Source organism: Solanum verrucosum, unplaced genomic scaffold, assembly GCF_900185275.1.
Source record: "Solanum verrucosum unplaced genomic scaffold, falcon-dt-bn FXZP01000150.1, whole genome shotgun sequence".
Classification (NCBI taxonomy): Eukaryota; Viridiplantae; Streptophyta; class Magnoliopsida; order Solanales; family Solanaceae; genus Solanum; species Solanum verrucosum.
Window position 1 is genome coordinate 3,068,089 of NW_026020371.1, and position 21,747 is coordinate 3,089,835.

Sequence of the window (21,747 nt, forward strand, 5' to 3'; positions counted from 1 at the left end):
TCGATCTTGGAATTTGTCTTCTAATGTAGTGATAGGTTTTAGATTTGACCTTTTTGATAAAATTTTGATATTTTCATCAATTTAGTCTTCAAAGTATTCCATTACTTCTTTAAACATATTAGGACTTGTAATTTATTGATTGAAGTAGAGAGAGTTCTTACCCCAAGATTGATTTTTTTTCCTTTGGAATTTGAAAGTTTATTAATGTTAATTTTGTTTTTGATTTGATTCTTTGATATGCTTCAGTGTGTTGCTTTTCATTTGAGATGTGTGTTGTGGCATATGGTATCAAGATTTGATTTGAGTTCTTTTAGGAATGGAAATTATTTTTATTTTTGAAATGGGCATATGAAGATTTCGGGTTATAATTTGGGTTGGGTCTTAGTTATTTGGGTGGATTTTTTTAATTATGGGTAAAAAACAAATAGATTTTGGATAGGCTTTTATGATTGAGACACGTGTTCCTCCGTTAATTAAAAGGATATATACATACCAAAAATTAGACGGTAAGGGCATCAGTGTCCTAAAAGTACAACGGAGGATATTTAGATACCATTTATGATAGTTCGAGGGTATATTTGTCCTTTTTCCCAATAATTAATGTTAACCGTAATAACAAAAAATAAATATGATTGTTTTAAAATGTTTAATTTGCACTATGTAATTTTTCTGTTTTACCTAGTAAAACATATGGATTGTTAAAAAAAGTTTTAAAAATGTATTATTAATAAAAAGGGAATAATGTGATACGACATCCATTAGGAGAGAGGAGAATGTTTTTTGTTTCAAGTATATTTTGAGAAAAATATGTATAGTTGGGTCACATTATAGTGTCTTGAAACAAACAAAATGATACTACTAGGTAATTTTTCAAACATGGGTAGTACCTAGGAAAATTACTCTTTAAACCACTTTCTAAGAAAATATTTTCCAAAAAAATATATTTTTCCTTCTACCAAACACACAAGTCAATTTAATTTGACTCTTTCAAGATGGCTAAACCACTGGACTCTTAACAGTAGGGATTGGGGCAGGGCGGGGTAAGTTTTTAAGCCTATGCTGAGCAGGGCGAATATAAAATTGTGCAGGGAGAGGAATGGATGACGGTTGAAGTGGATTTTTTTAAAACTAATGCAAGATTTTATGTAGATTCAAACTTAATTTTAACTTTTTACATTATTTTTTAAACAAGCATTTTAATTAATGATTGATTAAATCAAAGTTGAGTACATCATGAATCAAAGATGGGGATCTATTATCCACTACATAGCATCAGTCATAGAACCCGAAGTCTGAGCTAACTTATCACTCATTATTTATTAAAAATCGGTGCATTCTTATATACTTCACAGTTCGTACAATAATTTTTATAGAGAGAGAACTAATATAATTCATCGCACTCGGAAAATGTCAAATTGTCAAAACAACAATGAGCACGAAACCCAAATAAAAAAAATACTTAGAGGAGAAAGGTACCAAATATGCAATTTCCTCTAAATTCATAGCCCCCATTTCAAGGCACCAAGCTTAAATGATGTATACTTTCCCTAGTGTAAAGTGATAATGCATTTACAATTAAGAAAGACAAAAGTGTCGTATAGCATATAGATAGATATATTATTTGAGGATTTCCTATGTACAACAAACTCCACGCCATAATTAGAGTACGATGCCATATTTCAAGTTTCCAACAACTTCAGAAGGTAGCTATACCTACAGAGCGATTGATGACTTATGGGCAATGTCATAAACCGAGATGAGGATCTCCGCACCAATCAGTATAATAATAAGCCATTCAAGGAAATCTGACTTCCTATTTTGAAGAATTTCTTGAAGGAATCGTATATTATGCTGCACACACATATCAAAATGTTAACTACTGCATTTACTCGTATGAAGAAATTCAACAGTTTTTTATCTTTTATAAAAGGAGCTGCAAACACGGTACACGTCAGGGTAAGGAAAAAAATGACATTTAAAGAACCTCTAGTCTTGATTTAAGGTAAATAATCAGTAAAAAGAATAATTTAGAACCAAATAGGGCGTATTGACTATAGAGAATTCATGTAACTGAACCAATCTTTGTTTGGAATTTGAAGCTTCATTGATTGATTAAGAATGGAATACCATACCTCAACAAATTTCAGCTTAAAGTCGAGGCTTGCGAATCTTTGAGTTAACTCAAATTCATCTCTCAGATATTCCCAAATTTGAGCATATTTTGCATCCTTCCATGCAATATCCGATCTGAAAACAAAAGAAACTTCCATATGATACCAAACACAGAGCAAAGAAACTGTACCAAGAAAACTACCATCCATGTAAAACCGGATGTTGCCTTAAAATGAATTCACGCGATGTCAAACAGAAATTATCAATAATTCCAAGAAAGACATGATTTTTTTTTTTAAAAAAAATGATGATGGTACGAGGGCCAGCTTGCGCGTACCTCATTTATGTAATAGGTATCTGCAACATCCCACTAAGACATCAATTACCGGATAACTCTATCTACCAAAATTTCAAATACCAAATAACTCCATCTACCAAGACTTCAACTACCAACTGGCTTCACTCAATCCACCAAGGCTTAGGCATACAGGAAGAAATCACCTATTTTTTCCCACTGCTTGGACTTACACCCCTAGTCTAGTTTGCACCCTCTTCATTGTCCACTAATACGCCACACCCTTGGCTGCTAAGGGTATTCTAAAATGAATTACTAAGACTAGGCATGCTTATTTACCTGTGTGTATATATATATATATATATATATATATATATATATAGTTTTTAAAATGTTTATACTTGATACTATGATCTTTTCTCTCTGCAGCAATCAAACTGGATCAACTAAAATTGGGAAAGTTATAGTTGTAAGAAAGGTCAATTCTACACTTAAAATCAATATCTTGAAATGTCACTCTGAAATTCATGATATAACCATATTCAAAAGGATTCAACTATAAAATCAAATTGGGAAACTATTCAAGAAGAGAGGCCTCTCACAGATGATGAATTGTTGCAAAAGGCCAATTTGACCATAGATTTTGAAGAGGTAGCAAAAAAGGAAGAAATTGACTGGAAGCAGAGGTCTAAAGTCCAATGGTTAAAGCATGGGGATAAGAACACAATTTTTCCACAGAACTGCAACTTCTCACAAGAGATTCAACTGCATGGAGCAATTAGAAGTGGATGGTACTACTATCCAGTATCTAGATAGTATCAAGGAGGTTGTGCAAAACTACTACAAAGATCTTTTTTTGAGAAAGAAAACTACTACAAAGATCTATGCCTGAAAATTGAAGACCTAATTTTATAGACTCCATGAGTCTTCAAGGAGTACTGATGAGGAACAGATCTGGCTGCAGAGAGCCTTTGAGGAGGAAGAGATACTAGAGTGTGTGAATATATGTGCTATGGAGAAATCACCTGTATCAGATAGCTTCCCAATGGTGTTTTTCTAGAATTTCTGGAATCTACTGAAGGAATATATTACCAAGACCATCCAACATTTTCATTCAAATCAGGTCTTTGAGAAGAGCTTCAACGCAACGTTCATTGCTCTGACCCCAAAGAAGCCTGGAGCCTCGGAGCTAAAAAACTTCAAACCTATTAGCCTGGTTGGGGATGTAACACAAGATTATTGGCACAGAGGCAAAAGAAAGTATAGATAAATTGGCCAACAAACATCAGATGGCATTCATTAAAGATAGACAAATAATGGATGCAGCATCATAGTCAGTGAATGCATAGACTCAAGATTGAAGAGTGGGGTCCCAGGCATAATGTGTAAATTGGATATTCAAAAAGCTTATGACCATGTGAATTGGGGCTTTCTTACTGAATATTCTCAGGCAAATGGGGTTTGGAGACAGATGGGTGAAGTGGATAGAATACTGCATTAAAATAGTCAGGTTCTCTGTGCTTGTGAATGAAGAACTTGTTGGTTTTTTTGCATCAAAAAGGGGTTTGAGACAGGGTGATCCCATCTCTCCTTTCCTGTTCATTCTGTCAATGGAAGGTTTTGATAGCATGATGAGAATAGCAGCTCAAAAAAAGATGGATCAGAGGGTCCAAAGTTGGGGACAGTGTAGGGAGAGAGATGGAAGTTGGTCATCTGTTGTATGTAGATGACACCATCATTCTTTGTAAACCAGTGGCTGAATTGATAAGCTATATTAGAGTGATCCTTGTCTTGTTTGAAGCTGTATGTCACGGACTTAGAGTCTTACTAAAGCTCCGTGCGGCACTTGACAACTTACTCACTAGTCTTTCAAGATCTTGTAAGCTCAAGTAAGCCCTTTGAAACTAAGATCGCTAAGAGAATGAAAGGAAAGACTTAGAGAAATTTAGAAGAAGGCTTATATTGCTTATAATAAAGCTTTACAAGTTGTTGGATGCTTGTTCTCAAGCTTGGATGCCTTGCAAATGAATGGCACCCCCTATTTATACCAACTCCTAAGGACTAAAGTGCAATTAAAAATTACTTACAAGTTCCTAGATTATTTACACAAAGGCACCTCTCTAGAATTCTCTACACACTCTAGAGAATTCTAAGGCTTTTCTTGATAAGTCTAAGTTATTCTAGAGAATTCCTTAGAATTCTCTAGCCTTCTTGAATATTCTAAAAGGTTCTAGAGTTCTCCGCAAACCTCTCCACAACTCTAGACCTTTCCGCCCCTATCCGGACGCAAAATTTAATTGTGAAGTGGCGGGACGTGACATGTAGCAGGGTTGAAAGTTAACTGTTAACTGGGGGGGGTACTCTCTACCATTAGAACTATTTCTGGAAAAGTATCATCCCCACCAAGGTAAAATTGCTTTACTTGACTAGTGATTAAGAGGGCATGTCTAACTCAAGAAGTTCTATAGAAGAAAGGGAGACAGTTAGTTCCTAGGTGCTTTGTGCGTAACACTACAGGGGAGACAAACAAGCATCTCTTCCTACGTTGCAGCTTCAGTTACTCAGTTGTGTAATCTCTTCCTCAACATAACAAGTTACATCTGGACCATGCCAGAGCACACATCAGATCTATTAAATAGTTGGATTAGGAGGGGAGGTAGTAAGAGTCAGAAGAAATGGTGGAGATTAGTTCCATCATGCATATGGTGGTTAGTATGGCTGGAAAGAAGTGATATAATTTTTGAGGATAGGCCCAATTTCATTCATAAAGTGAAATGGAATTGCATTGAATCCTTACGTTTTTGGTGTAAACAATTGTGTATAGATGATATAGATCAGATAGTAGACAAATAGGAGACTTGTAATTGATAATATTCCATTTTGGAGGTGGCCAGCATGCCCTTAATACTTAATACTGAAGAATACAACCTTACCAGTTTCAAAAAAAGAATTCAACTATAAAAGTAGAAAGATTGAAAGAGAAGACACGAAAAAGTTTGTAACTTTTTCCACAACATGAATGACTAATTGGGGTGCAACAATTAACTTCTGTTTCTCATAAAAACGGCCCCCAGTTCTTGGATTGAAATAATAATAAGTATTAGAAAAAACAAAGCACATTTCCAGGCCCCTTCCACTTTACAAAAGTTTCCTAGTTCCCAGATAGAAAAAGTTAATTTCTATACCATACTCTTCCAAATCACAATATTGATATAATAGGGAAACAGAAAAAGGAAGAAGAAATAAAGAAATTCATGACATAGCTAAATAGATGCAAATATACCTTTCAAAAAGTCCTAGCTTAAGAATCACATCAGCAAGATTAGAATTTGCCTTGCCAACCAGTTGGAAAAGCTTTTTTCTCTCCATTGTGAAAGTTCCAGTCTTCTCCATTCCACGATTGATGTCCGTAAACTCAGCAACCATTCCATCAACCTGGAATGGCAGAGGATACCAGTCAGAAAGCTACTACAACTAAGAACCTTCTCAGGCTGACCACATATAAGTTGGAAGACACTTACTTGGCGAACATAATAATCAAGAGCAATACTTTGACCAAGAACACTGCCAATGGTTCGGATACCATCTATATTCATATACTGCAACATTATGTAGTCTAATCCACCTTGCATCCATGTGCTCAAAGTTGGCTTCTCTCTTACCTCATATTCTAAAGTTCCACAAAATAGACATCAGTGACAGTCCAGAAAACTTTTGTTCTTAAAAGAGATGAGAGAATTGAATCTCACTCAAAGTTGGTACAGAAACACATGAGATGACTTAATAAGTTAATATTAGATTCCAAAAAAGACTAAGAACACAATTCTACAGAATGAACAGAAGCACAAACAAGGGAATGATCATTTACATTTTTTTTATGACAAGGGGAATCCGCAGCCACTACCCTTTGTGTGCGCATAGGGTAAACCCCCTCTCCTATGCAATAGCTCGCAAACCACACAGGAGTGTTAACCCAGGGAATGATCATTTACATACACAATTGTCCAATGTACTTAATAACGAAAAATTATTTCAAGTAGCCAAAATTTACTAGATCAAGAACTAACATGCAACTTCAGTATGACACACACTTCAGTTGATTAGTATAAAGGAAAATAATTAAAATGCACTCCAAGTCCTAACACGAGTGTCATTCAGTTTCTGACACTTCCCAGAGAGGTCATCAATTAATGGGAAAGTGAGTTTTAGGAAGTGAAGAGATTCTTCCATGAAATTCCATAATTTTGTGTGTTCTATTTATAACAGCCTGAATCAGCATGTTAGAAGAAGAAAAAAAATGAAGGTCTGAAATAAAAATGAAGGTCTGAAATTGAAAATAAAGTCACTAATAATGCCAAAAAAAAACTTTAGCATATGAATGAAAAATATCATTTGGATCTCTCCCAAAAAAAAAAAAAAGGGCTGATTTGACTGTTAAATTCCTAATCACATCCACCCCTCCCCGGGAAAGTAAAAATGTCTTTCTCTTTGCTTTTTTCCCAGAAAGTTCTACTCAGTGAATCCTTTGAGGGGAAAGCAGAAGTTAGAATTGGCAGCAGAACTGAAGATCCAGGTCACTTCTGTTTCTTGTTTTTAAGCAAAACCAACTCAAATCCAAATTCCTAATATCAAGATGCAGCCTTATCATAAAACATTTACTACCTCAAAAATATGTAGTTCCAATAGTGATGGTGTCAGAAATAAAAGAAAGAATAAGAATAATAAACATTTGTCCAAAAAAAATAAGAAAAATGAACAGACTATATAACAAATTTAAAACACATTTTCTTTTATTAGTAAGTAAATTCATAAAGCATTTTGCAGCTTGAATCATTCTCACATAAACTCACCATCCTTTCTCATCTCCGGTAATAACCCTGAAGCATGTCTCTCGACAATCTTCAGGTATCCATCAACCTCGTGATCGGAAACATTAAATAAGACAATCGAGCCATATTGAAAAACTACCATGTAACAGCAGTCACTGCCACTTAAGTTGGCACCTAATGCCTGAAAGCATAACACATTATTATATTAGGAAAAAATACAATAACACTAACAAGTAATATTGGAATTTATTATATGCTTATTTAGCAAGGAAAAACAAAAACAAGACCACCTCAATCCAAAAACTTCCGCACTAAAAGAAAAACAGAAAATCCTCAAAAACAGACCTGCACAGGAGCAAGCTTGGGGAAAAAAAGTATAGCATGGAAAAGGAAAGGAAAATGTCAGGCAAAAAAAACTTTCAGGCCAATGCCTTTAAACAGAACCAGCATCAATCAATCAACCACACCTTGATTGCAAACTGGCTGGGGTGGTCATGCAGATCTACTATATCCATTCTATTGTAATAAGATCTATTTCATCGCAATACTAACAAATTAGTCTCTTAATGCAAATCAGGAGTTCTCTAAAACTACTAAAGTCCATCATTCACTTCCTACATTGACATGCAACTCTTTCAACCAGATTGACAAAAACTCCTAGATATAACAAAAATTTCCAATGAGGCAGATGTGGTCAATCAAAGTGAACTCATGTTCACAGGGGTTCACTACGTGGAATTGTAGATGGTCTAGTTTCTACCTGTTGCAAACAGATAGAAAAGGTCTATTGTCTGCAGACATCAGGAAAAATTCCTATTTCTGATAAAATTAGATCATGAATCTGGAAAGGTAATTGACGAACGATCAGCCAGAACCTAACAACAGCCAGAAATTAGATCATGAATCTGGCTAGATTGCAAGAAGGCAAATAACAAATGATCTCAACTACAAACCGAAGAAGAACATTCACATCATGCGTACAATGGCAAGTAAAGCCATAGTTTGCACAGAGGCAGTTAGACATATAAGTGCTCCTCTGTAAATATGCAATCTTCAACATTCAATACTTCAAGAACATATCACCAGTCCATGCCTCTTTTGGGGGAGCATGAATTTGAAGCTGAGAACATTGAAGGTGCTCCAATCACTATTGTCAAGTAGATAAAGAGGACATCATGCCCCAGTTAAAATAGCAAACCAGTCTAGCACAAGAAGAACAGAGAAGGGTAATTTATATATTTCATCTTGCTGACGCTTTATCATTTTGAGTGCTTATCATGCTACATATAACAGATCCATACATGTTATGGTCCATAAAAATCTATAGCTTCATGCATTACAAAATCACAATTCAAGTGCCTACAACTTTAAAGATAAAAAGTGAAAGAATGCCACAATCTATCAGCAACTTTGTAGGCAATTGCAGCAAACACCTCTGTACTGGTTTTACCCTCTTCTTTTTTTTGTAAAAAATAAAATACTAATGATCTTTGGTTAAAAGAAATTGAAAAGTGTTTATTGTTTCCAAATTTTCAGGAAGAAAATTTCAACCATATTTGAAAAACCCCATTTTATCCTGGAAGATACAAGAGTGTTGATGAGCCAACTACCTCCCCATGACTCAACTTGATATTATCTTCCCCTGAGTATCACAAGTTACTTCTAGATTCTCATGATACTCATCAAGATGTGGTGATTAGTAACTTTTGATATATAAATCTGCTCCAGCAAAAGAATTACGCTACAATGGCTGAGGAGAGAAGAGCGTTGAGTACATTAATGTAGAATGAGTAGGACCACACTGTGATAAAGATCTATTCATGGATACTCTATATCTTAGTTGGAGATAATTTAGTGTCATGGAAAAGGAGGAAACATATGTGATTGCATATTATAGTGCAGTGCAGACGCAGAAAATCGAACTATAATGGTGGAAAATGTATAAAGAGCAAGCAACTACTCAACGAAAATTTGGATAAGTAAGATATTACTTGAGGTTGAGTGTAATATTTATTAAGCACTTCATATTGTATCAAATCCAATGCTTTATAAGAGAATCAAACACATAATAGACTGTGACTTTGCAAGGGAAAAGATATCTTAGGAGACATAGTTTAGAAGTTTTATTCACCAACTTGAAGAGTAGTGACAGGTAGAGGGTGCAAACAAATTGGACTTGTATAGAAAAATGAGTAGACACATCTTGAATCAAGAAATGCAATTATAAACACCAAAGAGTGTAACTATAAAAAGTAACAAAACATACTCTCAACCTTCTCTTCCGTTACTCATCTAACAGATTATATTTCCATAAAATCAACCAAACAAGGTCCAAAACACCAAAGTAACCCTCATAATCATGTGTATCCAAACTATTCTTAGTATCCCCATATCTTAAAACAAAATTATTCAAATTCAAAGACAGAAGATACACAAAAGACACACTCACACTGGCAGCCTTCTTAGTATCCCCAAATCTTAAAACAACATAATTCGTCATTCGAGACGAAGGTGGAATAAAATTCTGCTTGTTCTGTTCCACTAAGCTCCTCAAATCCACACTGCAAAAACTTCCAATCAATACTTCCCTATTCTGAACAAAAAACGAAATGAAAGAAACAGATATAAAAAAAAAAAACCAAACCTAGTAGAGAAAAAGAATGCCCTAACAGGAATATACGGCTTAACAGCTGTAGCACTAGCATCATCATCATCCTCTTCCCTCTCCAAACACAATTCCTCAGCTTCGGCGATCTCCGAGCACGAAAGGGCGTCGTTCCAATCCACCGTGTGCGCTGAAGACGATATTGTAGAGAGACATTTAGCCACAGCGAAACTAGGCTTCTTACTAGAGGAAATCAAGCCGTGGTTCAAAGAATGCGATTGTCGTCGGAGAATGAGGGAGAAAGTTAGAGTAATTGGGCGATGAGAATTTTGTAGGTTTCGGGAGAGAGTGTGGAGAAGAGAAGGGTTTGTTGTGGAGTGAGTGAAGAGAGTTCGAAAAGCTTTGTTGAGAGAAGGAATGGAGGAAGAAATAGCAGTAACAGACTTCATAGGAGCAGCGTGGAGAAGAAAGAGAAGCAAAGCAGTGGTTTATGGGTCTCCACTCTCCACTGTCCTTAAGGTTTTTCAGCCGCATTTTCTAAATGAATGGCCAGGTTGGGTGTTATAATAGTTTCTTCTTCTTCTTCTTTTTTCCAATTTTTTTTTCCCACAAATGGCTTTTTCTTCAAGTTAAGCTGTCTACTTTCCTTTTCAGACTTAACGGTGTGTTCGGTAAGAAGGAAAAGAAAATATTTTCCAATTTTTTTATGTTTAATTGATTTAAATGTTTTGAAAAATATTTTTTAAATTAATTCTTTTTCTTCAAATTTAAAGAAAATTATTTTTCTTCAAAAATTAAGAAAAATATTTTTCAAAACTCTTCTTTTTAAAAAAAAAAAAAAAGGCCCATTTGCCGGATTTTATTATAGTGTAAAAATTTTATATATGTCATATATTATAGTAATATTTTCAAGCTATAGCAGTAGATTTAGACTTTCAAGTTATAACATTAAAAATTTCAGGTTCTAACAAATATTTTTAAAAAAAAAACCTGTTTTCAATAATTGAAAAAAATTGTTTAAATAAAATAAAGAGATAAAAGAAAAATGAAAAAAAAATGTTTTTTTAATGAAAACAGGTAATAAACTGAAATTGTGGTGTTAATTTAATTTGAATTTATTGTAGATAATTAATAAATAGCACGAATTAAGGGATTTAAACTAATTAAGATTATTTAGTATCCTTAATTCACTCAAATCAGTTAAAATCAAATAAAATTCAGATTTTATCTTCTTCTTTTTTCAACGTTTCTCTCTCTTCAATTTGCAACAAAAAAAATTCAACGTTTCACTCTTCAATTTTCAACCAAAAAAAATCTCACATTCGAGTAATTGAAGTTTTTTCATCTTTGAAAATTCTTGATTTTGTTGTGATGGACAACTACGTATCAATTTTAATCAAACATGGTGAAAGATGGGATCCTTCGGGTTAGTATTTATTATTGAGGCCGAGGACGAGGGAAAATAGTGGTAAATGGGTTACGGGTTCCCATAAATTGAGGGTAGGATCTTGGAACATAGGTTCGCTGACGGGGAAGTCCTTAGAGTTAGTGAAAATTCTCAAGAAGAGAAAGATAAATATAGCTTGTGTCCAAGAGACTAGATGGGTAGGTTCCAAGGCTCGGGATGTCGATGGGTTTAAGTTGTGGTACTCAAGAGGCTCTAGGGATAGAAATGGAATGGGTATTTTAGTAGACGGGGATTTGAGGGAGCAAGTGGTGGAGGTTAGGAGGATCAATGATAGGTTGATGTTGATTAAGCTAGTCATTGGAGGATGTACTTTGAGTGTTATTAGTGCTTATGCACCTCAAGTGGGCTTGGGCGAGGAGGCCAAAAAGCTCTTTTATGAGGATTTGGATGAGGTAGTTAGAGGTATACCAATCACCGAGAAAATTGTCATTGGTGGAGACTTTAATGGCCATATCGGGGCAACTTCTAATGGCTTTGATGATGTTCATGGAGGCTTTGGTTTTGGGGAGAGAAATGGGGGTGGAACTTCGCTTCTGGATTTTGCTAAGGCTTTTGAGTTGGTGATTGCTAACTCATGCTTTCCGAAGAAGGAGAACCACATGGTTACCTTTTGAAGCTCGGTAGCTAAGACTCAAATAGATTACTTACTCTTTAGGAAGGGTGATAGAGGCCTCTTTAAGGACTGCAAGGTTATCCCAAGTGAAAATCTTACTACCCAACACAAGCCTTTGGTGATGGACCTGGAAATTAAGAGGGATAGGAGGAAGAAGATTGTATCTGATCGACCGAGGATTAAATGGGGTGGCTTGACCCCTGACCTTTCTCGGGAGATGGGTGAGAAGTTAAGTGGGATGGGGGCTTGGAGTGGTAGCAGGGATGCGGACACCATGTGGAATAAAGCAGCTAGTTGCATTAGGGAAGTTGCTTCAAAGGTGTTGGGGGTATCAAGGGGTAATTTTGGAGGCCATAAAGGAGATTGGTGGTGGAATGGGGAAGTCCAAGGCAAAGTGGAAGCGAAGAAGGCTGCATACACAAAGTTGGTGGAGTGCGTAGACGAGGAAGAGAAGTGGACGCTTAAGAAAGTTTATAAGACGACAAAGACAGAAGCTAAGTTAGCAGTTACGAAGGCTAAAACGACAGCTTTCGAACGCTTGTATGTCGAGCTGGGGGACAAAGGTGGGGATAAGAAATTGTATAGGCTCGCAAAAGCAAGAGAAAGGAAGGCTCGCGACTTGGACCAAGTGAAGTGTATCAAGGATGAGGAAGGCAAAGTATTGGTGGATGAGACCTCCATCAAGCAAAGATGGCGAAGATAATTTCACAAACTTTTAAATGAAAAAGGGGGCGGAGACATTGTGTTGGGTGATTTGGCACACTCTGAAAGACTTCGGGACTTTGGGTACTGCAGGTGTTTTAGGATCGAGGAGGTTATACGTGCTATTAGTAGGATGAGCAGGGGAAGAGCGACCAGACCAGATGAGATTCCGGTGGATTTTTGAAAAAGCACGGACAAGGCAGGTATAGAGTGGTTGACTGGGCTGTTTAATGTTATTTTTAAGACAGCAAAGATGCCTGATGAATGGAGGTGGAGTACAATGGTTCCGTTGTATAAAAACAAGGGCGATATCCAGAACTGTAACAACTACAGGGGTATTAAATTGATGAGCCATACTATGAAGATTTGGGAGAGAGTGGTGGAGATGAGGGTGAGAAGATGAGTGTCCATTTCTGAGAATCAGTTTGGATTCATTTCGGGACGGTCGACTACCGAAGCCATTCATCTTATGCGAAGACTGGTAGAAAAATATAGAGAAAGGAAGAGAGACCTACATATGGTGTTCATTGACCTTGAAAAGGCATATGACAAAGTACCGAGGAATGTCCTCTGGAGGTGCTTAGAGGCTAAAGGTGTCCCGATGATTTATATTAGGGCGATAAAGAACATGTACGGTGGAGCCAAGACTCGGGTTAGAACGGTTAGAGGTGACTCGGAACATTTCCCAGTTGAGATGGGGCTGCACCAAGGATCAGTCCTTAGCCCTTTTCTATTTGCTTTGGTGATGGACGAGGTGACGTGGTCTATTCAGGAGAAGGTCCCATGGTGTATGTTATTTGCGGTTGACATAGTACTGATTGATGAGACGCGAGACAGAGTTAATACGAGGTTAGAGGTGTGGAGACAAACGCTGGAGTCCAAAGGGTTCAGGTTGAGTAGGACCAAAACAGAATATTTGGAGTGCAAATTCAGTGATGCGTTGGATGAGGCAGATGTGGATGTGAGACTTGCCACATAGATCATTCTTAAGAAAGAAAGTTTTAAGTATCTTGGATCTGTAATCCAAGGAAGTGGGGACATAGATGATGATGTCACGCATCGTATTGGGGTTGCTTGGATGAAATGGAGGCTTGCCTCTGGAGTCTTGTGTGATAAGAAAATTCCACCTAGACTTAAAAGGTAAGTTTTACAGAGTGGTAGTTAGACCGGCCTTGTTGTATGGAGCGGAGTGTTGGCCAGTCAAGAACTCACATGTTCAGAAAATGCATGTTGCGGAGATGAGGATGTTGAGATGGATGTGTGGGCACACTAGGAGTGATAAGATTATGAATGAAGTTATCCGGGAGAAGGTGGGAGTGGCCTCTCTGGTGGACAAGCTGAGGGAAGCGAGACTGAGATGGTTTGGACATGTGAAGAGACGGTGCGCAGACGCCCCAGTGAGGAGGTGTGAGGGGCTGGTTGTAGAGGGTACGCGGAGGGGTAGAGGTAGGCCTAAGAAGTATTGAGGAGAGGTGATTAGACAGGACTTGGTTCAGCTTCACATTACCGAAGACATGACTCTAGATAGGAAGGAGTGGAGGTCGCGTATTAAGGTTGAAGGTTAGTAAGGCTAGCGTGTTGTCTTCCCTTGTGAGGGTATGGGTTGTTAGCGTTTGTAGTAGTCCTACCCTTGCACTTGCAGTTCTTGTCTGTGATACCTATAGCCTTTTGTTGTTTATTGCGTTTCACTTCTCTCATTGTTTATTGATGTTACTGCCTCCTTTGTTGATTATATACTTTCTTATTGGATGTTATGTTTTATACAATGTTTTCCTCACCTTTTACTTGGACTTGATGTACTTGAGCTGAGGGTCTCTCGGAAACAGCCTTTCTACCTCCACGAGGTAGTGGTAAGGTCTGCGTACACTCTACCCTCCCCAGACCCCACCTAGTGGGATTTCACTGGGTATGTTGTTGTTGTTGCTGTTGTTGTTGTTTGTTTTAGAATGATAGCGAAATGAAACAAAAATGATCAAACTGTCGATTAATTGAAGGTGGAGTCATATTTTGTTAACTCATATCATATTATGTTTACTGTTGTAAAATGTAAAAAATTAGTGTTTTTTTGTTTATTTGTTTATTTTGTATACGGTTGTTGTTTTGTGAAATTATAAATTTAATATGATTTTATGAATAAATTTGATAGAATAAATTAAATGAAATTTGTATGAAAGTGTGCTAATTATTCTGTAAAAATAATTTAATTATAATGATGATGAATTTATGAAAATTTGTTTTATTTGATAATGAATTTGATAGTATAAGTCGAATGAATTATGTATGAAAAGTGTGTTAAGAAATATGTAAAAAAAATTTGGAATAAGTGTATTACAAGTGTTTTAAATTGGTATTAAATGTGAAATTGTTGAGTTTATATTAGTTTTGTTATTTCTGTATAAAGTTGGGTGACAGTAATTAATTATTTGGGACGAGAAATGTATATAGTTTGAATGAATAATGGTTTTGTATGAAATGTGTATTAAATGAGTATGAAAATGTATAGATTTGGTATGAATGATGATTGTTGTATGAAATGTGTATTAAGATTATGTTTTATATGAAATTTGTTTTGTAATGTACTGTCTTGATGATATTTGTATGAAAAAATAATGACGAGTGTGTATAATTTTGTTGTTATTATAATTATTTTTATGGATGAAATTTGTATTGTCTTTGAAATGAAAAGTTAATATTATTTAACATATTTCGAATTGATTTGTATAATGTTAGACTAATTGTTATTTTTTTTTAATGAAATGGAGAATTATGTTGATTTTCAAATGAAATGAATTATATATGAAAGAGGGTTGCTGATGTGAAATTCAAAAGGCCCAAAGATACTTGCAGTAGATGTTGTCAAGTTGGCCACAACATGAAGCATGTTCAAATTATCCTGTGCAAAACTAATCATTGTTTATTTGTTTAGACTATATATAATTTTTATTTTATTTTGTCGTTTAGATTAATGTTTTGTTTTGATATGAAACATAATTGATTTGAAGTGCATTATAAACTTAGTGTTTACTATACCATTCATTTTTTATACACAGTTCATTCATTAATCATACAGATTGCATATTGTTAAAAATAAAATTTATTCCAGCTTGATACATAAGATAGTGTAAATATTAGTGATAATTATAAAAGGTAATTATGGTATCCTGAGTATCTAATTTAATGTAAGTTTACATGAATATTAATTTGGTTTTCAACTGGTGTCCTACTATAAATAAATTTAAAACAAATTGCAGTTAGTGTTTCATCTCCACACTAACTTCAGTTAGTGTCATACACATATTAATCAAAATTTCATACGCGTTTTATCCAAACAACATGTATAAAAATTGATAAATTCATATAATCACACTATTTATTCCATTTGTATATCAATATTATATCACAATTCATACAATATCCAACATAAAATATTAAACTCAAAGGTATACACGTATTAATCAGATTTCATACACATTTCATCCAAAAATATGTTTAGAATATAAAGTAAGCATAAGGTGATTTTTTTTAGAAAAAATCAGTAGTTTGACAAATCATACCATTTTCATACCAGTTTAATAATTTATACCATAAACACAGTTAATAGACAATCACACCAATGTTAAAACGCAATTCATACCATTTGTATACCATTATTATATCACAATTCATAAAATTTTCAAAATCAAAACATTAAAGCGTAGTCATACACATATTAATCAGATTTCATATAGATTTCATCCAATAAATGTACAGAAACACACTGATATTTTCAAAATAGTATCTTGAAATTGTAATAGGCAATCAGTAATTCATATGTAAACGGTATCTGCCTGAAAGAAAACATATGATATTATATATCATCAAATACTTAAATACAAAAAAATTGTCCAAAAGTTTAAAAAAAATAACTTTTTGTTGTTCTTCTTGTTGATGGTTTTGAAAACGGTATCTACATTTGTTTTTTTTTCTTTTTGATTTCAATAACAAAATCAAAATCGGAATCAGAAGGAGTTTCAACAATTTCCCCCTTCATCTTCTTCCCCTTTTGATTTGCAGGGGTGACCTTTTTTTTCTTCATTTTTTCTTTCTTTGTCGCTCCTTCAACTTAGATGAACCATCCATCGCCGGATTTTGAATATTCACCGGATTTTTAATAATTTAGGCGGGGGAGGGAGGGTTGAGTTAATATATTAAAATTTGAAACATGAACATCATCATTAGATGTTCCTTCACCCAAGCTGGGACTCTTTTGAGGCGTTTCAATGGGTTTCTTAGACATAATTTTGTTGGAAAAAAAATTGGACGAAAGATTGAATGTTGGTGTAGTTGGCTGGTGAGAAAATGGGAGAGAAGAAGGTGAAAGTGGGGTGATAACGTGTATAGTTGGATAGGTGTGGGGGAAGGGTGGTGGGATTGACTAATGGAGGTTATGAGTATAACATTAAATAAGGAAGTGTAATCAATGTAAAATCCCTATAATTGTGTAAGAGATAATTATGGGGTATTCTTTATTTAAATAATTTAATAATAATATAAAATTATAAAAAATTACTTATTTAATAAAGTAAAATTTAATTAATTTATAAATAATTAGTGATATGTTATAACCCGTAATTAAACTGTTATAAGCAAGAATTTTTTAAAAGTAGATTTAAAACCTGTAATATTGACTCTTAAATGTGTAGATGGAGTGATTTTTCATTTATTATATTGGAAAGGGATCACAAAGAAACAAATCTGGCCCAAGTCCTGAAAAAAAAATTAAAAGAGTAAAAAAGACAACAATTAAAGTTGTTTCAAGAAATGTTGTCGGCTTAAACTGTAGATTTAGGAAAGTCAAAACTCTTTCATTTTCAACTCTCAATCGTTGATGTTCTCTTTGGATGAAATTCGTCGGAGCTCAAGCTCTGCGATATGTCTGATGTGGTTCTCTCGTTGGACTGCATACCTCCGTCAGATTGTGAGCAATAGTCTTCCTCCTCCTCTTCCCCTTTCCTCTTCCAGGTAATCTTCTAAATTCTTCCTTCATTCTTAAGTAATTTTTTCGCACATGAGTCTCGAAGTTGTTATGTTGTATCTATGTGTGCTAGATCTGTTTTCTCTTTTACTTTGTCCCACTTGGAGTCCTTGTAGCTTTATTAGATTTGCGAAAAATTGATTGAGTTGTTGTGACTGATGCAATTGAATCCCATAATATGTTGTGATTTTAGCCTTACACTTGATATGAATTAGCATATAAGGCCTGTGAGTTTCGTATTCGAAATTTATCAAGTAATGTATATTGTCGTTCCTTTGTCCCTCTCACAATCATGCTTAAATTCAGAATTCCTAATTCTGATTGTGGGTACTTGCTGCTTATCTAAATTTAAAAAACTTTCTTGCTTGCCCGAATAGATTAGCAAAGGAATTAAATTCAGACCTTCCTGGTGTGTCTAGTGCATAATTAGCTATACAATCTGCTAGATTATTTCCTTCTATGTAAACATGTTGTATTTGAACTTTGCAATGTTGTGATGGGTACTATGTATCTTCAACTGTGATTGATATATTCCAAGGTACTTTCCATACTTTATAAGAACTTTTATTAACACTAGAGAGTCAATTTTCAAGCAAATAGGTGTTATCCCCACAGTGACACAGTGAGCCAATGTTTCCTTAATAGCTATAACTTTAGCCTCAATATTTGTTCCCTCGTGTATCTCCTCTCCTTGAGCATAAATTAGATCCCCATCTCGATTTCTTAAACAAAAATCATAGGAGCACCTTCCAAGATTTCCTCGAGATGCTCCATTTGTATTGCACTTCATCATCGTGCCATTAGGTGGCTTCCACTTGATTGGAATGTAATAAATAGGAGGTCTATAGTCTTCCAAGAATTCCACTATTTTACCCCATCCAGTTGGAAGATTTTGCAAGTTTGGATAAGTAATTCTCCCTAGTTTCCAGATATCAACATTCACTTTGTAGACCAAACTATTGTAAGAGCATTGGCTATTTCTTATTTTGCACAAATTTCATATGATAATTGATGGTACAACTCTCATAATTGGTTTCAACTTTGTGCTACAGCTTGTTGTCCATCATTTAGAGATGACTTGTGAGAGTTGCATACCTCCTCCCACTTAAATTCCTGCAAAATTAGCAAACTGTTTCCACAACATTGTAGTTGTGAAGGATGTTAGAAAAAGATGAGACATTGTCTCTGATTTAGATTGTGCACACGAGCACCTTGAAGCCATATTGATACATATATGCTTCAAAACATCATCCACGGGCACCCTAAACTTCCAAGCTCGCCATAAAAGTCGTACAAAAAATTAGAGTCTCCTCTCTTAATTTGTCATCCTATATGATATTTAATGAGTTCTCTCACCTTGATTAATTTCTTCCGTAATAGTGACCCCCCCTATTTTGGGAAATCACAGGGTGTAACCTTTTACAATATTTATTTATCATGAAATCTCCCCAGGGTAAGGGTCTACTTCTTACATTCCACCACAATATACAAAACAAAGCATTAGAAACATCAAAGATAGATCTAAAACCTATTCTTCTTTCTTCTTTGGGTAAGCATGGATTGTCCCAATTCACCCAATGTCTACTCTTCTCTCTATATTGTTATTTCAGAAGAGCTTAGCAAACATGCTATGTATCTTCTTAATAACACTAATAGGAGGACAAATAGCCGACAACAAATGTATAGGAATACTTTAAAGGACATGATTAATAAGCACACCTTCATAAGATAGGATTTTTCCTTGACATCCTCAGATCCTATTTCCTATCTTTTTTATCAAAGAATCATAATATGAGGTTTTTGTCACGACCCAGGAGCACCACCTAGATGTGATACGGCATACAAGACTCCGAAAAGTCTCATACAAACCTCTTAGCATATCATAACATAAGATAATAGGAAAAATGGTGAGGAAATTAAAACTTTTATCCATACAATCGATGTCTTTTATAAAAGCAAGCGGAAGTCTAACTTGTCTCAATTAGCCATCTAATACAATCTTTGAATCAAAAATATAAAGTCATAGACTTTTCAACATAATCCGAACATAAAATGACTAGAAAGAAACAACTAATGACTCATATGTCCTCAAATCTTGATCTTGAGGACTCACCACAAGCTAGGAGAATAGTCGATCCAAACTTGAACCAATAGAAGATCACCTTAAGAACCGGAATCTACACTTTGTGAAAAATGTAGAAAATATGGGTTAGTACAAAAATACACTTAGTAGCCATGCATAAAATCCTTGAAAACATGCTAAAAAGGACACTTTAGTTGAAAAGCATGTATTTACCAAGTTTGAAAATCATCATACACTTTAGTATAAAAGCACAAGTCACAAGCATATTCAACATATAAATCATCATAGCATAATATAACCATCTCATAAGTAACCCTAAGTTATACTTGTGCAATACATAGATAAAGATCCCGTAATTCCATCTATACTAAGTACCACTTTTAGGCCACCATAATCATACTTACCATTCTTTGATGTCATCCTTAGTTCATACTCATAGACAAGGAAAACCTTCATATTTACTAAATCATATCAAGGAAAGCAACCCATAACAACAATCCACATTAAGCATACTTCATTACACATAGCCTTCATATCAACATACTTAGTATCATCATCATAAGCATATTTCACAAGTCATTATAACGTAAGAGTAACACACCATAACTACTCTCAAAGCCTACTTGTGCAATGCATGGATGAAGTACATACACCCACACTTTATAGAGCTTCTTGAGTAACCATAGTTCATAACTCATATTCTTGTTCATAGTGAGAATAAGCCTTAACCGACATAGACCATGTGAGCTTAACATGAAATCCAGTGTCATGCCCCACACCGAAAAGAGTTGGTCTACTTGCCTAAGGTAGAACCGGTAATATTTTAGCTTAGGTGGATCCACTAGCTAATATCCTATGTGGGCACATACTTATGGGATAAGGAGATTGTTACTAGAAACCGGGCCATACATAAGGAGAGCTTTTACCCCACAATATCCACTCGGTGCTAAGCATTAAATTCCCAAGAAGTAGTTAATTCTCTATTAACATCATTACTCATGAAAGATATGTCATTGGCCTACCGGTTCAAAGTACATCATTAGAATAACTCATTGAATCCTTTTGAAAGGGATACTATTGGTCTATCGATTCAAGGTTCATCATTATAATAGTTCATTGACTCGTCATGAAAGGAGTACCATTGGTCTACCGATTCAAGACAAAGCCTTAGAATACTTCATTAGTTATTCATGAAAGTGGTACCATTGGTCTACCGATTCAAGGTATATACATCAAGGTAACTTTTAATTACACATGAAAATGATGCCTTTAGCCTACCGATTCAAGGTACATCAATCAAGATAACTCTTTAATTTTACATGAAAGGGATGCCCTTAGCCTACCAATTCATTTAGGTGAGGAAAGCCTTTCACTACACCACAATTACATCATAGTCATAATCATTTATTCTCAAGTATTCATAAAACATGTACCTAAACATCATGATCATACAAAATTCTCATAATTTTCCCTTCAAGGATCATGGATCATAATTCACCAACACATCTAGAATTACTACATTAGACATGGATGATGACATGATTCAAGTAATCAATTCATAACATTCATAAAAATATAGCATTTTCTACTTGCATCACTCAATACCCACACTTTAAGATCCAATTTGAGAAATTAGGGTAATTCATGAATTCATCATAAAAACAATAGTAAATCATCAATTTGATCATAACATAGAGCAATTAAACCAATAGAATCATTTTTTAAGTGAATCCATGACTTGGAGTAAAACCCTAGCTTTTGGGGGAAGTTACAAGTTTTGAAATCGAGTTTGGAGGGACTCCATGGATGAAAACTATTCATGGATCAAAGACTACCATACCTTATTGAAGATTTACCACGAATTTGAGGAGAAAAGCTTGATTCTTCAACCCTAGCTTCACCTTTCTTCTTTGTCACGCCCCGAGGCTACCCCCTAGGATCACGAGTGAACCCAAGCTAACCCTGTTGGCATATCATAAACATACTAAAGTAAACTGAATCAATAAACAATGTGTAGAAGCTAAAT

General features: G+C 35.1%; 4 protein-coding genes and 1 pseudogene across 4 annotated transcripts in view; 4 read left to right on the forward strand and 1 right to left on the reverse strand.

The window, feature by feature from the left end:
* The window catches only part of LOC125838361 (protein TONNEAU 1a-like), a 1,213,107-nt gene that overhangs the window by 855,964 nt on the left and 335,396 nt on the right, over positions 1–21,747 (forward strand). The gene's annotated exons all lie outside the window — the stretch shown is intronic.
* LOC125838365 (uncharacterized) overlaps positions 1–21,747 on the forward strand; it is a 532,039-nt gene that overhangs the window by 495,288 nt on the left and 15,004 nt on the right. The gene's annotated exons all lie outside the window — the stretch shown is intronic.
* LOC125838359 (protein RETARDED ROOT GROWTH-LIKE) lies at positions 1,522–10,435 on the reverse strand. The gene is made up of 7 exons (XM_049517430.1): positions 9,881–10,435; positions 9,686–9,797; positions 7,258–7,417; positions 5,929–6,077; positions 5,691–5,842; positions 2,133–2,247; positions 1,522–1,851 (listed from the first exon to the last, which is right to left on the reverse strand). Exons 1-7 carry the CDS (start codon positions 10,288–10,290, stop codon positions 1,714–1,716), a joined length of 1,236 nt encoding a protein of 411 aa, XP_049373387.1. The 5' UTR covers positions 10,291–10,435; the 3' UTR covers positions 1,522–1,713.
* LOC125838431 (uncharacterized) lies at positions 11,519–11,923 on the forward strand. Its single transcript, XM_049517490.1, has one exon. The coding sequence runs from the start codon at positions 11,519–11,521 to the stop codon at positions 11,921–11,923; it is 405 nt and encodes a 134-aa protein (XP_049373447.1).
* On the forward strand, positions 12,044–14,189 carry LOC125838432 (uncharacterized; annotated as a pseudogene).

Bases quoted from the DNA above. Each gene is read 5' to 3' on its own strand.
- LOC125838359 (XM_049517430.1), bottom strand. From the start codon at position 10,290: ATGAAGTCTGTTACTGCTATTTCTTCCTCCATTCCTTCTCTCAACAAA. The intron at 9,798-9,880 runs GTTTGGTTTTTT...AAGTTTTTGCAG, and splicing joins GCATTCTTTTTCTCTACTAG to TGTGGATTTGAGGAGCTTAG. The intron at 1,852-2,132 runs GTATGGTATTCC...ATGTGTGTGCAG, and splicing joins TTAAGCTGAAATTTGTTGAG to CATAATATACGATTCCTTCA.
- LOC125838431 (XM_049517490.1), top strand. From the start codon at position 11,519: ATGGGTATTTTAGTAGACGGGGATTTGAGGGAGCAAGTGGTGGAGGTT.